The following is a 17625-nucleotide window of genomic DNA, read 5'->3' on the forward strand; positions in this document are numbered from 1 at the left end:
GCAGGAAATGCAGGCGAGGATGGACCGGTTTACCTGGGGAAGGAGTGAGAAAAAGAGCGCAGCGTGGACAGTGCGTAAAGCTGCCATCCCCCGTCTCTTCAAACCCTGGCTGCTTTCCTCTAGGAGTGTCCCAAAGGCAGTTAGTCCTGTACTCCTTCTGCGTTGTACCCCGGTCTGTAAAGGCTTCGGACGATCCGGACCGCACACTATAGGGGTCCGCACTCTGTAGGAACCTGCAAAGCAGGTGGCAATCCGCATACACCCGTTAGATCCCAGCAGCCCGTGTGTGTGGGTGGGGGTGGTGCTGTAATTGGTATGCGCGCTGGACCAGCTCCTCGAACGCACTAGCCTTGGTCACTCTTCCGACCAGCTGCACAGTTTGAGCGCTGAGGCTCCTTTAAATATACAGACTCTGTGACCCAGGCTGTCAATCACAGGGGTGAGGCGTTCCGCCCCCTTCACGTGCTAGACAGATTGTCAATCATGGGATGAAGGCGGAGCCTCTCCTTTACACTAGGTTACCCAGTCTGTCCATCAAAGGGACGGGACCTTCCCTTTCACAATGGCTGTTAACCAGAGGGATGGTACTCGTCCTGTGTTACATGTTGTCAATCACAGGTCTGAAGGACTCTCGCCTTCTTATGGGTTACCTAGGCTGTCAATCAGAAGAATGGAGCTGGGAACGCCCCTTTTCCATAGGTCGCCCACACTTTTGTTGCAGGAATGCTGGAAATGCCCCCTTCCTTTGGGTTGCACACACCCTCAATCCCAAGGATGGAGCAGGTCCCCTCCCCTTTTTAATGGGTTCCCTAGGTTGTCCATCGCTATAATAGAACAGAGAAGCACATTTTCCTTTGGTTTACATGGTTGTCAATAACTAGGATGTAATAATAGATGTCCTCTTTCTCGAGGTGGCTAAAGGCCTTCCTCTTTGCATGATTTACCCTACCTGTCAATCATTAGGATGAAGCTGAGAACCTCCCCCTTTGCAGAGATTACTTTGGTAGCCATGGAGCTGAGACTCTTCTCTTCCTGTTGGACTTTCATCATAAATCAGTGGCCAAACCTACAAGTGAGTCAGAATTGATTTTTTCCCTCTGTTCAGATTGCAGGAGCCTGTACCCACACCTGTTGGGCATAGGCCAGTAGCTTCATATCCTTCATTAACTGAAGCATGGAGAACTGAATTCAAGCCACAACTAACCTATAACCGAGGCTCCTAATTTGCACCCTACTGTTTCATATTTTCTCGTAGAGCGACTGAAGTTCTATTGTTACTAATGACTTCTGCTGGGCCGGTTATTGTTTCGCAAACAACTGTTATTCTTTTGCCAGATGTCAACTCTTATCCTAAAGATCCAATAACCTTTTTTTGTTGATATTGCTGTTTAAAGTCTTGATCTAGCAGACACATTTGATCACTCAGAGATGTGAAACTTGGGCACATTAAAACACGAAACAACGACACATCAGATTGCTGACTATTGCAGTGTGCTCTCACACAGTTCCATCGTGGTTATGGCTCTCCCCTCCATCGAGAGCTCTGCAAGAGGCAATAGCTCAGGAAGGAAGCATCCATCATTAAGGACTCCCACCATTAGTGCCAGGTCCTCTTCCTGTTGCTACCCTTAGGCAGGAGGTAGAGGAGCCTGAAAACCTGCTCACCCACAGCTTCTTCGCCAGTGCTATTGGCTTCCTGACTGACCTCAACACTACCTAAGACTGTTTTCCTTTTATTCTCTCTCTCAATATGCATTACTGCTATGTTTATTTTGTTCTGTAAGTTCTGTATAATTTATGCTATAGTCATAGAATCATAGATAAATACAGCACAGAAACAGGCCCTTTGTCCACGCTGAACCACTTAACCTGTCTGCTCCCATCAGCTTGTGCAGTGACTATAACCTTCCATACCCCTACTGTCCACGTACCGATCCAAACCATAACCTTCCATACCCCTACTATCCACGTACCGATCCAAACTATAACCTTCCGTACCCCTACTATCCACGTACCGATCCAAACTATAACCTTCCATACCCCTACTATCCACGTACCAATCCAAACTATAACCTTCCATACCCCTACTATACACGTACCGATCCAAACCATAACCTTCCATACCCCTACTATCCACGTACCGATCCAAACCATAACCTTCCATACCCCTACTATCCACGTACCGATCCAAACTATAACCTTCCATACCCCTACTATCCACGTACCGATCCAAACTATAACCTTCCATACCCCTACTATCCACGTACCGATCCAAACTATAACCTTCCGTACCCCTACTATCCACGTACCGATCCAAACTATAACCTTCCGTACCCCTACTATCCACGTACCGATCCAAACTATAACCTTCCATACCCCTACTATCCACGTACCGATCCAAACTATAACCTTCCATACCCCTACTATCCACGTACCGATCCAAACTATAACCTTCCATACCCCTACTATCCACGTACCGATCCAAACTATAACCTTCCGTACCCCTACTATCCACGTACCGATCCAAACTATAACCTTCCGTACCCCTACTATCCACGTACCGATCCAAACCATAACCTTCCGTACCCCTACTATCCACGTACCGATCCAAACTATAACCTTCCATACCCCTACTATCCACGTACCGATCCAAACCATAACCTTCCATACCCCTACTATCCACGTACCGATCCAAACTATAACCTTCCGTACCCCTACTATCCACGTACCGATCCAAACTATAACCTTCCATACCCCTACTATCCACGTACCGATCCAAACTGTAACCTTCCGTACCCCTACTATCCACGTACCGATCCAAACTGTAACCTTCCATACCTCTACTATCCACGTACCAATCCAAACTATAACCTTCCGTACCCCTACTATCCACGTACCGATCCAAACTATAACCTTCCATACCCCTACTATCCACGTACCGATCCAAACTATAACCTTCCATACCCCTACTATCCACGTACCGATCCAAACTATAACCTTCCATACCCCTACTATCCACGTACCGATCCAAACCATAACCTTCCGTACCCCTACTATCCACGTACCGATCCAAACTATAACCTTCCATACCCCTACTATCCACGTACAGATCCAAACTATAACCTTCCGTACCCCTACTATCCACGTACCGATCCAAACTGTAACCTTCCGTACCCCTACTATCCACGTACCGATCCAAACTATAACCTTCCATACCTCTACTATCCACGTACCGATCCAAACTGTAACCTTCCGTACCCCTACTATCCACGTACCGATCCAAACTGTAACCTTCCGTACCCCTACTATCCACGTACCGATCCAAACTATAACCTTCCATACCCCTACTATCCACGTACCAATCCAAACTATAACATTCCATACCCCTACTATCCACGTACCGATCCAAACTATAACCTTCCATACCCCTACTATCCACGTACCGATCCAAACTATAACCTTCCATACCCCTACTATCCACGTACCGATCCAAACTATTACCTTCCGTACCCCTACTATCCACGTACCAATCCAAACTATAACATTCCATACCCCTACTATCCACGTACAGATCCAAACTATAACCTTCCGTACCCCTACTATCCACGTACCGATCCAAACTATAACCTTCCGTACCCCTACTATCCACGTACAGATCCAAACTATAACCTTCCGTACCCCTACTATCCACGTACCTATCCAAACTATAACCTTCCATACCCCTACTATCCACGTACCGATCCAAACTATAACCTTCCATACCCCTACTATCCACGTACCGATCCAAACTATAACCTTCCATACCCCTACTATCCACGTACCAATCCAAACTATAACCTTCCATACCCCTACTATCCACGTACCGATCCAAACTATAACCTTCCGTACCCCTACTATCCACGTACCGATCCAAACCATAACCTTCCATACCCCTACTATCCACGTACCGATCCAAACCATAACCTTCCATACCCCTACTATCCACGTACCGATCCAAACTATAACCTTCCATACCCCTACTATCCACGTACCGATCCAAACTATAACCTTCCATACCCCTACTATCCACGTACCGATCCAAACTATAACCTTCCATACCCCTACTATCCACGTACCGATCCAAACTGTAACCTTCCATACCCCTACTATCCACGTACCGATCCAAACTTCTCTTAAATGCTGAAACAGAGCTCATATCCACTACTTGTGCTGGAAGCTCATTCCACTCTCTCACAACCCTCTGAGTGAAGAAGTTTCCCTTCACGTTCCCCTTAAAGTTTTCACCTTTCATCCTTAACCCATGACCTCTGGTTGTGGTCTCATCCAACCTCAGTGGAAAATGTCTGCTTGTATTTACCCTATCTATACCCCTCAAAATTTTGTATACGTCTGTCAAATCACCCTCAATTTTCTGAATTCCAAAGAATAAAGTCCTGATCTATTCAATCTTTCTTTATAACTCAGGTCCTCCAGACCCGGCAACATCTTTTTAAAATTTCTCTACTCTTTCGACCCTATTTACATCTTTCCTGTGTGTAGGTGAACAGAACTGCACACAGTACTCCAAGTTAGGCTGCACCAATGTCTTATACAACTTCAACATAACATCCCATCTCCTGCACTCAATATGAAGGCCAATGTGCCAAAACTTTCTTTACAACTCTTTCTACTGTGACACCACTTTCATTGAATTATGGACCTGTATTCCCAGACCCCTTTGTTCTACCACACTCCTCAGTGGCTTACCGTTCACTCCGCAGGAACTACTCTGGTAGGTGCCGAAGTGTGACACCTCGCACTTGTCTGCATTAGATTCAATCTGCTACTTTGTAGCCCATTTTTCCAACTGGTCCAGATCCCACTGCAAGCCACAACAGGCTTCCTCACTGTCCACCATGCTCCCAACTTCGGTGTCACACGCAAATTTGCTGATCCAGTTAACAATATTGTCATCCAGGTCGTTGATATAGATGACAAACAACAACAGACCCAGCACCGATCCCTGTGGCACTCCACTGGTCACAGGCCTCCAGACAGACAGCAACACCCTACTACCTCTCTCTGGTTTCTCCCAGAAAGTCAATTTCCTACCTCATTTTGAATACCGAGTGATTGAAACTTCTTACCCAGCCTCCCATGTTGGACCTTGTCAAATGCCTGACCATATAGACAACATCCACCACATTGCCTTCATCAGCTTTCCTGGTAACTTCCTTGAAAATCTCTCTCGGATCGGTTAGCCATGACCTACCAGGCACGAAGCCATGCTGACTATCCCTAACCAGTCCATGTCTATCCAAATCCCGATATATTCAGTCCCTTGGAATACCTTCCAATAACTTTCCCACGATTGATGTCAGGTGCACCAACCTGTCATTTCCTGGTTTATTTTCAGAGCCTTTCTGAAACAGAGGAACACACTGGCTGTCCTCCAATCCTCCAGTACCTCACCTGTCACTGAGGATGATTTAAATATCTCTGTCAGGGCCCTGGCAATTTTTGCACTTGCTTCCCACAGCGTCTGAGGTTAATTGAAGTCTGTCATGTTTCTAAAAAAAACTAATTGTGCTGGCATTTATATCCTGGGTATGTATGCCTATGGCAATAAATTTGAACTTTCCTCAGACTATCTATGTGTCTCTGAGTCTTGGTTTCCCCAAATGACCCAGTTCTTCCCAGATTCTACCCCCTCTCCTACACACTAGGGGCAATTTACAGCAGCACTGAACCTATCAGCCCATACACCTTTGAGATGTGGGAGAAAACTAGAACACCCAGAGCTCACAGGGAGAACATGCAAACTCCACACAGACAGCAGCCAAGGTGAGGACGGTGTCCAGATCCCGGAAGCTATGAGATAGCAGCCACTCCTGGTCATTCACCCCCCAGGATAATCTCCTTTCCCTTCAGCTTGTCCTCTGGCCTTTATTACAGTCTGTACCCCCACACTGACACTTTCCCACAAACTGCCTTGGTTGCATTATCTGAGTCCCCACCTTCCCACCCTCTTCCCCTCTAGTGATCTCCTTGTACAATGGTCCTACTATTCCAGGAAACTGTTCCACACCCTGTCATCTCTCCATGCCTCCTTTGACCCTCTTTCCTTTTCTCTATTCCCCTCACCACCCCTCCCCCAAACTGTTTCCTCTTTTCATCCTTTTGCCTCCTTGTATTCCTATTCCCCTGCCTCTCCTCTTCCTATTCCAACCTTCTGTCCTTCTACCTCACTTCACTCTGGCCACTTCCTTCCCCTCCTCTCCCCCCCTTCTCCAGATGGGTGGGGTGGTGTGGGGGTGAGTGCTTCCCCAGCCGTGGTCTTTGGCCCCGTGTGATACCCGCACTTTCAGCAGGAGAAGTCAGTGACAGGTGGTGTTAGGGTAGGTGGACAGGTTTGAGAATGCTCGGCTGAACCAGCATCTTAAATCACTGAGGAAGCATGGAGACAGGCCCTTTGAGCCAACTCGCTATTTACAATGATTCAGCTTATTCTTCTCGCATTCCCGTCAACTTCCCCCCCACCCCAGACCTACCCCTCATCCACTCACTGAGGGCAATCTTCAGTGGCCCATTAGTGTGCACTGGAGCAGCTGGGGGAAACCCACGTGATGACAGGGCGAAGATGCAAATTCCACACAGACAGCTCCCGAAGCTGATTCTCTGATGTTATGAGGCAGTGTCTCAACTTCCTGTGCCCCTGCGCTACCTGTGAAAGCAGACAGCAGGCTGGCCTTCGTTTAATTCTCCCCATGGAACAGGGTCATGCACGTGGTATCCTGCAGCTTTTTATGGCTGACGCCTCATTTATACCGGGTACCCAGGGTGGGCTGCGGCTGCTGACATCCCATGTGAGCACTGAGATGGATGATTGGATGTCTAAGCTGGCAACATGTGACTGGTTGTGCAGTTAAAAGTGTCACTTTATTCCTAAAATAGCAGAAAAAAACAAATCTTATGGCTGAAACTCACAATTCCTCCTATTCCCAGCAGGGAAGTAATGGAGAGAGATAAATGGCTTATTCTCAGTCACAGCGGGTTTGAATGACAGGGGAAGCTAGCCAATGAATTGTTTCCATTCCAGTTGCAAACTGAGGTCCCAGTGTGAAGCTCTAAATCATCCCTCAGATGCCCGAGTGCTGGGGCATCCGTCAGATGCCCGAGTGCTGGGGCATCCGTCAGATGCCCGAGTGCTGGGGCATCCGTCAGATGCCCGAGTGCTGGGGCATCCGTCAGATGCCCGAGTGCTGGGGCATCCAGCAGGGAAATGGGAGGCAGCCACAGCCTGTTGGAGAAGGTAGGCGCTGTTCCTTTACGGACCAGAGGAACCAGGAATGCTGCTCCTCCCTTCGTTCCCAACCCACCCCAGCCTTTCCATTGTCCTTGCCTGTCTGTACCCAGTTACCCCGAATGCCATTCTCTCCAACCCTCCCAGGTACTGACTGACCTTCCCCTCCGTGTCAAGTCCTTGCCAGCCGTTCCCCAGACTACCCAACCAAGAGAGTCTACACTGATGATGATGTCCTCTGCTAATTCCACCGAGGATCTTCCTGTGCTCTGCTGCACATCACTGCACACTTTTGTCTTCCCCTCCCCGCCCTTCTTGTCCTTTGGAATTTTTGCTCCATTATATTCCCGTCCTTGCCCCACAAGGTAACACCTTCCCCTTTCCATACCCAGTCAGCTGAAATCCCAGTAACTTCTTACTAATTTACTTTCTGTCCTTGATTTCAGACAGTGTGTCTATTACCTGTACTCAACCTCCCCTATCCACGACCCTTCTATTACCATTACCCACCCCTCCCTTCTTCATGACCCTTCTATTACCCCTTCACCCCTCCCTATCCATGACCCTTCCATTACCCCTTCACCCCTCCCCTATCCACGACCCTTCTATTACCCCTTCACCCCTCCCCTATCCACGACCCTTCTATTACCCCTTCACCCCTCCCCTATCCACGACCCTTCTATTACCCCTTCACCCCTCCCCTATCCACGACCCTTCTATTACCTGTACTCACCCCTCCCCTATCCACGACCCTTCTATTACCCCCTCACCACTCCCCTATCTATGACCCTTCTATTACCCCTCTTACCCCTCCCCTATCCACGACCCTTCTATTATCCCCTCACCACTCCCCTATCCATGACCCTTCTATTACCCCTCTTACCCCTCCCCTATCCACGACCCTTCTATTACCCCTTCACTCCTCCCCAATCCACAACCCTTCTATTACCCCCCTCACCAGTCCCCTATCCATGACCCTTCTATTAACCCTTTACCCCTCCTCTATCCAAGACCCTTCTATTACTGTACTCACCCCTCCCCTCTCCACGATCTTTCTCATTTTAAAATCTTTTAAAATTATTATTGAAGATCAACAAAAAAGATACATTAAGTCAATATGTCATTATGTACAATGAAGAATTTAAATTAGCAAATAACTAATTAACAAAACTAAGCAATATATCAATAATAAGAAGAAAATATAAAGTGTGAAGTGTATTGTTTTGAAAGAAAAAAGGAAAAAAAGAACCCCTACTAACTGAAAAAAACCCCCAAAAAACCCCATTGGGAGCACAACCCCGAGCTACACATCATACAAGCTTCCATAAAGAAAAACATCAATCTACCAACTCAAATCCACTTAAAGAAAATCGGAAGGAAATCATATTAATTAACTCAAATCAGATGATAGTAGCGGGCGAATGAACCCCACCTTTTCTCAAAATCAAATCAAGAATCGAAAGTTCAACCTGATTTTCTCCAAACTAAGGCATAACATCACCTGAGAGAGCCATTGGATCAAAGTAGGAGCAGAAACATCTTTCCATTTCAACAAAATAGCCTTTCTGGTCAATAATGTAACAAATACAATTACATGTTGGTCTGATGGAGAAATACCATGAATATATTGAGGGACTGTAGCAAATAAAACTGTCAATTTATTAGGTTGTAAATTATTTTAAAAACTTTAGAAATTGTAGAGAAAATAGACTTCCAAAAATGTTTCCGTACAGAACACGACCAAAACGTATGTGTCAATGTGGCCGTCTCGGTTTTACATCTGTCACAGAGACTATCAACATTAGGAATCATTTTAGACAATCTCTCCTTTGTCAAATAGTAACGATGCACAATATTAAATTGAATTAAAGAGTGACTGGCACAGATCGAAGAAGAATTGACCAACTTCAAAATCCGCAACCAATCTTAGTATTTAAATTAGTTATTTTGGTCAGTTTTACAGGTAGAGAATTTCCTAATAATGAGGTTAAGTGAAACTATTTCACAGCATTCAATTCCAAATCAGTCCAAGGTGGTTGTTCATTTTTATCAGCCCAAAATAACTAAAAACACATATAACATATATTAACAGCCCAATAATACAATCTTAAATTAGGCAGAGCAAGGCCTCCATCTTTTTTTTAATTTTTGTAAATGATACTTACCAATTCTTGGTCTTTTGCCATCTTGGACAATGACTCCCATCCACTCCATAATGTACTGATTAGGCACAGGAGTACATTCAGCCAGAGACTCATTCCACCAAGATGCAACACTGAGCGTCATAGGAAGTCATTCCTGCCTGTGGCCATCAAACTTTACAACTCCTCCCTCAGAGTGTCAGACACCCTGAGCCAATAGGCTGGTCCTGGACTTATTTCCACTTGGCATGATTAACTTATTATTATTTAATTATTTATGGTTTTATATTGCTATGTTTCTTCTCTATTCTTGGTGCAGCTGTAATGAAACCCAATTTCCCTCGGGATCAATAAAGTATGTCTGTCTGTCTGTCTGTTTTATTATTCCAAACAAAAGATGAAATAATAGAGTCAACCTGATCGAAAAACTTCTTAGTTAAAAAAATAGGGATATTTTGAAATACATATAAAAATTTTGGTAAAATCATCATTTTACTTGCATGAATTCGGCCGGCTAACGAAAGTGTAAGTGGATTCCATCTACAAAATAATTGCTTCAGAAAATCCACTAAAGGAACCAAATTAGCTTTATAAAGGTCTTATGATTTTTGGTAATAATAATATCTAAATATTTAAACGAGTCTGTAACCCTAAAAGGAGTGTCATCATATAGAGAAGCAGAATTGTTTAGGGGAAATAATTCACTTTTATGAAGGTTTAGTTTATATCCCGAAAACTTTCCAAAATCATTTGATAGTTTCAATAAACTAGGAATGGATTCTTCAGGATTTGAAATATAAACTAAGAGATCATCAGCATAAAGAGAGATCTTATGAGCAGTCCCATTTATGATAATTCCATGAATATCTTTAGCTTCACGAAGTGCAATGGCCAAGGGTTCCAGAACCAAATTAAATAACAAAGGACTTAACGGACATCCTTGTCTCGTACCTTGTGAAAGCCAAAAAGAAAGATCTGCAATTGTTAGTAATAACAGTAGCAATAGGGCTTTTATATATCATTCTGATCCACTTATTAAAATTAATACCAAATCTGAATTTCTCTAAAACATTAAGTAAGTATTTCCATTCAACTCTGTCAAATGCCTTTTCAGCATCAAGAGAGACGACACATTGGGGAGACTTAGAAAAGGATGAATATATAACATATAGCAGTCTTTGAACATTAGAGAAGGAATAACGGCCCTTTAGAAACCTGTTTGGCCTTGAGAGATAATTTTAGCTAGTATATTCTCCAGCCGATTAGCCATTATTTTTGAAAGAATTTCAGCATCCACATTTAATAATGAAATAGGTCTATATTTAGCACTGTCAGTAGGGTCTTTATCTTTCTTAAGAATTAAAGAAATAGAAGCTTCATAAAATGTGACAGGTAACTCTCCTATCAAAAAAGAATCTTTAAGCATTTCCAACATATATGAAGAGAGCAATTTTTCTGATTTTTTATAAAATCCTACAGAATAACCATCCAGTCCAGGAGCTTTACCAGATTGCATTGAAAAAATAGCTTTCTGAATTTCACTTTCAGTAATAGGAGCGTCAAGAGTTTGTTGATCTTCAACAGAAATTTGAGGAAAATCAATGTTTTGTAAAAAGGCATTCATCTTAGAAGAATCAACTGGAAACTGAGATTTATAAAGTTCAATATAAAAGTCTTAAAATTTTTTTATTAATATCTTCATAATTACATGCTAAACTACCATCTCCCTTATGAATTTTTTAGATTTGTCGTTTAGCTCTAGCTGCTTTTAATTGAGATGCCAATAGCTTATTATTTTTTATCTCCAAACACGTAAAATTGACTTTTCAATTTAAACAAATTTCTTTCAATAGGATAAGTTAATAATAAATTATATTGTGATTGGAGTTCAACTCATTGTTTGAATAAATCAATGTTAGGAGAGACTGCATAAATATTATCCAAGTCTTTAATTTGTTTGGAAATCTTATCTAACTCTGTTTTTGTCTGTTTCTTAAGCTTAGCTGAATAGGAGATTATCTGACCTTGCAAATGTGTTTTAAATGTATCCCATATAATCAATTTTGACACATCTCCCGTATTATTAAAAAGAAAAAAATCTTTTATCTGAGTCTCAGTAAATTTGACAAAGTCCAAACTTTGTAATAAATTTTCTGGAAAACACCAAGACAAATTTGCAATAACAACATCATTCATTCAAAAGCTAAGCTTAAAGGTGCATGATCCAAGAGAGCTACAGCATCATAGTCACATTTCTGGACTTTGGACAAAAATCGGGGATCAGCTATAAAGTAATCGATTCTCGAATATTTTTGGTGAACATGTGAAAGAAAGAATAATCTCTATCATTAAGATGTAAATGTCTCCAAACTTCAACCAGGCTAAAATCAATTTAAAAAGAGTTAATAAGTGATGCAGAATAACTCGGAAACCGCTGATTGGTTGAACTCTTGTCAATCAAAGGACTTAAATAACAGTTGAAATCACCACCCATTAACAACATATATTCATTTAAATCCGGCAATAAAGCAAATACATTTTTAAAGAAAGAAGGATCATCTACATTAGGTCCATATAGGTTAACCAGAACAAATTTTCTATTTCAAATTGTTCCTTTAACAATTAAAAATCTACCATTAATATCTGACACAATGTCTTCCTGGATGAATAAAATATTAGATTTAATAAAAATAGATACTCCCTTTGTTTTATTTTGACAAGTAGCATGAAATTGAAGGCCCTTCCACATTTTAAAAAATCTATTTTGTTCTCCGTTTCTGATATGCATTTCTTGAGCAAAAATTATATCGTGTTGGAAACGATTAATGATTTTAAAAGTCTTCTTTTGCTTAATAGGATGATTCCAACCATGTACTTTCCAACTTATAACGTTTATCTGTTTAGTCACCATAAAATTTTTTTCTTATTTAACACATAAATATATGCAGGCTAATCAAAACTGGCGGTGATAAGTACAACCATATACAAAACATGCATGCTCCAGAACTCCGCAATGGGGAAAAAAAATACAAAAAAGAAAACTAAAATTAATCCTAAAACTCAAAACTAACCCCAATCCTCCCACCGCTCCAAAAAGCCGGAAATTCGGCAAAAAAAGCCAAAACGTGTCCCCATAGAGTAAAAAAGAGAGAGACTCCGCAAGCTGCCTATTTTATAACAGTGGTTTTAAAAAGCTTTCCTTAATTCCTCCCCCCAGTTACCAAAAAAAACATACAGCCCTAAAATAAAAAAAGCCCTGCAGAGGAAAAAAAATGTTTTGCTAAATATAAAAAGCCAAACACTACAGAACAACACACCACCATATCGAGTCATGTTAACTGGTTCTTCTGCCCACTTACAGGCCTTGCTTCTAACTAATATATATGTAATTTAAATATCAATTTACTTTGATGCCTTCCATTGCTTTACAGAGTATTACTGTTGTGGAACAATGGACTGAGGCTGAGTAATCATTAAAACATGAAATGGCTAATACAAGAGGGCACAATTTTACGGTGATTAGAGGAAAGTACAGGGATCTCAGAGATGTATTTTTTTAGTCATAGACCAGTGGGTGCATGGAAAGATCTGCCATGGGTAATCATAGAGGCTGGCACATTTGAGAGACTCCTACACAGGTTCATAATGAAAGATGAATGTAATTCTCTACAGGACGGAAGCATTAGATTGATCACGGAGTAGATTGAAAGGTGAGCAGAACATCCTGGGCCAAAGGGGCCTGAACTGTGCAGTATTGCTCTACAACATCCGGATCCCCATATCCAGAATAAAAGTTCAGAGAAAAAATGTTTATACTTAATCCTTAAAAACAAGCTGGGGAATGCAGACACAATCTCCAAAAATGCCAAAACAATAAAATTAAACAAAGAGGAAAATGTCTATGTAATCTCTAATGAAGAAAAATCCATTTAACGTACACGCCCAATGATAAACTGTTTTTAAAAAAAAAACTAAGCTTCTATCTACTAAACCCTCCCAACTATCTATCTATATAGACAATAGACAATAGGTGCAGAAGTAGACCATTCGGCCCTTCGAGCCTGCACCGCCATTTTGAGATCATGGCTGATCAACTACTATCAATACCCGGTTCCTGCCTTGTCCCCATATCCCTTGATTCCCCTAACCATAAGATACCTATCTAGCTCCTTCTTGAAAGCATCCAGAGAATTGGCCTCCACTACCTTCCGAGGCAGTGCATTCCAGACCCCCACAACTCTCTGGGAGAAGAAGTTTTTCCTTAACTCTGTCCTAAATGACCTACCCCTTATTCTCAAACCATGCCCTCTGGTACTGGACTCTCCCAGCATCTGGAACATATTTCCTGCCTCTATCTTGTCCAATCCCTTAATAATCTTATATGTTTCAATCAGATCCCCTCTCAATCTCCTTAATTCCAGTGTGTACAAGCCCAGTCTCTCTAACCTCTCTGCGTAAGACAGTCCAGACATCCCAGGAATTAACCTCGTGAATCTACGCCGTACTTCCTCTACAGCCAGGATGTCCTTCCTTAACCCTGGAGACCAAAACTGTACACAATACTCCAGGTGTGGTCTCACCAGGGCTCTGTACAAATGCAAGAGGATTTCCTTGCTCTTGTACTCAATTCCCTTTGTAATAAAGGTCAACATTCCATTAGCCTTCTTCACTGCCTGCTGTACTTGCTCATTCACCTTCAGTGACTGATGAACAAGGACTCCGAGATCTCTTTGTATTTCTCCCTTACCCAACTCTACACCGTTCAGATAATAATCTGCCTTCCTGTTCTTACTCCCAAAGTGGATAACCTCACACTTATTCACATTAAACATCATCTGCCAAGTATCTGCCCACTCACCCAGCCTATCCAAGTCACCCTGAATTCTCCTAACATCCTCATCACATGTCACACTGCCACCCAGCTTAGTATCATCAGCAAATTTGCTGATGTTATTTTCAATGCCTTCATCCAAATCGTTGACGTAAATTGTAAACATTCTTGTAATGTTTCTTGAAATTGTAAAATTCTTCTTGTATACAAGAAGTCCTTATGAACTCTGAAAACTATCAATTAATGAAAAAAAGGATAAAAAAACAAATAATCAAACAATCTGTCCGTTGTGTTAATTCGCTCAGTAGACCAAACAGATTTCGGAAAAGTCGTTCATCATTCACATCAAAATGTTCACATCTTCTTTAAATGGTTGATCGATCAAAGGACATCTTAAGCAAATGAGAAATCTTCGAAGCTTATCTTCTTTCCGAAATAACAATTATTCAGCAGACTTAAAACCATTGAAACCTCGGCTACAACCGAAATACAGTTAACATAGTCCAATGCCTCTTTGGGGTCCAGAAAAACACATGGAGTCGAATCTTTGGGAAATAATTTTAATCGGGCTGGATATTAAAGTGATGGGAATAATCCCCTTATCATAGGCTATCTTCATGATTGGAACGAATTTAGTTCGCAGATCCATAACTTCCCATGGATAATCTTCAAATGAATCTTGGAACCCTTAAATTTAAAAACTCTGTGTTTCCTTCCATATTTTATTATTTGGTCTTTAACTTTGAAACGAAGGAAGCAGACCAAAAGTGACCTTGGCTTATTCGGATCCTGAGATTTTGAAGTGAAAATTCTACGCGCTCTTTCGATGTCGGGAGGTTGAGGCAAGATATCTGGAAACAGAGATTGAAACAAGTTAGCAAAACAGTCCAATAAATCTCCACTCTCAGATCCTTCCTTCAGTCCAGCAATTCGAATATTATTCTAGCGAGATCTTGCTTCCAAATCGATAATCTAAATGTTGAGGCTTCTCCGAGCGGGCTGAGACATCCACGATTTGACACTTTGTCTCTTTAAGTTCAGAATTCAGGGAAATAATATTATCCGGCACAAATGGAAAACTCTCGTAATGACTTCATCTCAGAAGAGGTCGCACCAAGTTTTACCGTGTTGTTGTCCATTTACCTGTCGAGAACCATCAGTGAACATTCTAGACACTCAGCCCAAGCCGGCATATCCACTGATTTTTTTTCCCCTTTCCATTGCTGGGTTCAGGAAACTGCTTTCCACTTCTTAAAGATTGTGACATAAAAATGAATATTCCCCTCTAAGATCCGACAAATAAAAGTTAAAAATTCAAAGTTTAAACTGGGGAAAAGGAAGAATTAATTGCAACAATACGAACTGTGACAGCAGGCGGAGTTTCTGACTCTTCTATTCCCTGTACTCACCCCTCCCCAATGCATGACCCTTCTATTACCTCTCTTACCCCTCCCCTATCCATGACCCTTCTATTACCCCCCTCACCCCTCCCCTATCCACGACCCTTCTATTACCCCTCTCACCCTCCCCTATCCATGACCCTTCTACTACCTGTACTCACCCCTCCCCAATCCATGACCCTTCTATTACCCCCCTCACCCCTCCCCTATCCACGACCCTTCTATTACCCCCCACCCCTCCCCTATCCACGACCCTTCTATTACCCACTCACCCCTCCCCTATCCACAACCCTTCTATTACCCCTCTCACCCTCCCCTATCCACGACCCTTCTATTACCCCCCTCACCCCTCCCCTATCCACGACCCTTCTATTACCCCTCTCACCCCTATCCACGACCCTTCTATTACCCCTCTCACCCTCCCCTATCCATGACCCTTCTATTACCCCCCTCACCCCTCCCCTATCCATGACCCTTCTATTACCCCCCTCACCCCTCCCCTATCCACGACCCTTCTATTACCCCCCTCACCCCTCCCCTATCCACGACCCTTCTATTACCCCTCTCACCCTCCCCTATCCATGACCCTTCTATTACCTGTACTCACCCCTCCCCAAACCATGACCCTTCTATTACCCCCACCCCTCCCCATCCACGACCCTTCTATTACCCCCCAGCCCTCCCCTATCCATGACCCTTCTATTACCCCCCTCACCCCTCCCCTATCCACGACCCTTCTATTACCCCTCTCACCCTCCCCTATCCACGACCCTTCTATTACCCCCCTCACCCCTCCCCTATCCACGACCCTTCTATTACCTGCACACCTGCACTTACCCCCTCCGCTTTCTCTGGACTCCGCTGCCATTTCCAGCGCCACCAACGGGCAGCACCCTCCCAATTTGTTCTTCAACAGATACCAATCCATCTTGGGGACACTGTTCGGTTCTCTCAGTCGGATCCAAAAAGGATCCCCTTTCTGAAGTATTTTAAACACATAATACTTTATATAAGTCTGGTTAGAAATGCTGGGGCTGTTAGCAGCGATCTGAAACGTTGAGTCTTTTTTTCTTTCCACAGATGCTCTCCGATCTGCTGAGTCTTTCGAGCGTTTTTGATTTTGTCTCAGAATCTGTAGTTTTTCAGGGCAGCTCTCCCAACCGCTGAGCACATCCTCACAAAATAATGTTGTAGGAAAGTGGCATCCATCATCATAGTCCCTGCCACACGGGGCACGCTTCTTTCTCATTGCTGCTATCAGTAAGAAGGTACAGGAGCCTCAGGACTCACACCAACAGGTTGAGACACAGTTACTACCCTCAAACATTAGATTCTTAACCAGAGAGGATAACTTCATTCAGCTTCACTCACCACATCATTGAAATGTTCCTACACTCTACGGGAAACATTCATGTTTGCTGTTGTGTGCTGGGGACAGCAGGCTGAGGGTAGCAGACACCAAAAGAATCAACAAACTCATTTGTAAGGCCAGTGATGTTGTGGGGGTGGATCTGGACTCTCTGACGGTGGTGTCTGAAAAGAGGATGTTGTCCAAGTTGCATGCCATCTTCAACAATGACTCCCATCCACTCCATAATGTACTGGTTAGGCACAGGAGTACATTCAGCCAGAGACTCATTCCACCGAGATGTAACACTGAGTGTCATAGGAAGTCATTCCTGCCTGTGGCCATCAAACTTTACAACTCCTCCCTCTGAGTGTTGAACACCCCGAGTCAATAGGCTGGTCCTGGACTTATTTCCACTTGGCATGATTAACTTATTATTATTTAATTATTTATGGTTTTATATTGCTATATTTCTACACTATTCTTGGTTGGTGTGACTGTAACGAAACCCAATTTCCCTTGGGATCAATAAAATATGTCTATCTGTCTGTCTGTCTGTCTGTCTCACTTTCACGGACTCTTCATTTCATGTTCTGGATACTTTCTGCTTATTTATTGATTAT

General features: G+C 42.9%; 1 protein-coding gene across 1 annotated transcript in view; it reads right to left on the reverse strand.

Moving 5' to 3' along the window:
• LOC140725223 (delta-like protein 4) overlaps nt 1-358 on the reverse strand; it is a 47080-nt gene extending 46722 nt beyond the window's left edge. Inside the window, exon 1 of the mRNA XM_073040382.1 lies at nt 34-358. Within this exon, the coding sequence (XP_072896483.1) occupies nt 34-258 (225 nt within the window). The 5' untranslated portion in view covers nt 259-358. The remainder of the gene's footprint in view (nt 1-33) is intronic.
• Between the last annotated feature and the right edge of the window lie 17267 nt (nt 359-17625).

The sequence above is a fragment of the Hemitrygon akajei genome, chromosome 3, assembly GCF_048418815.1.
Source record: "Hemitrygon akajei chromosome 3, sHemAka1.3, whole genome shotgun sequence".
NCBI classification, from domain to species: Eukaryota; Metazoa; Chordata; class Chondrichthyes; order Myliobatiformes; family Dasyatidae; genus Hemitrygon; species Hemitrygon akajei.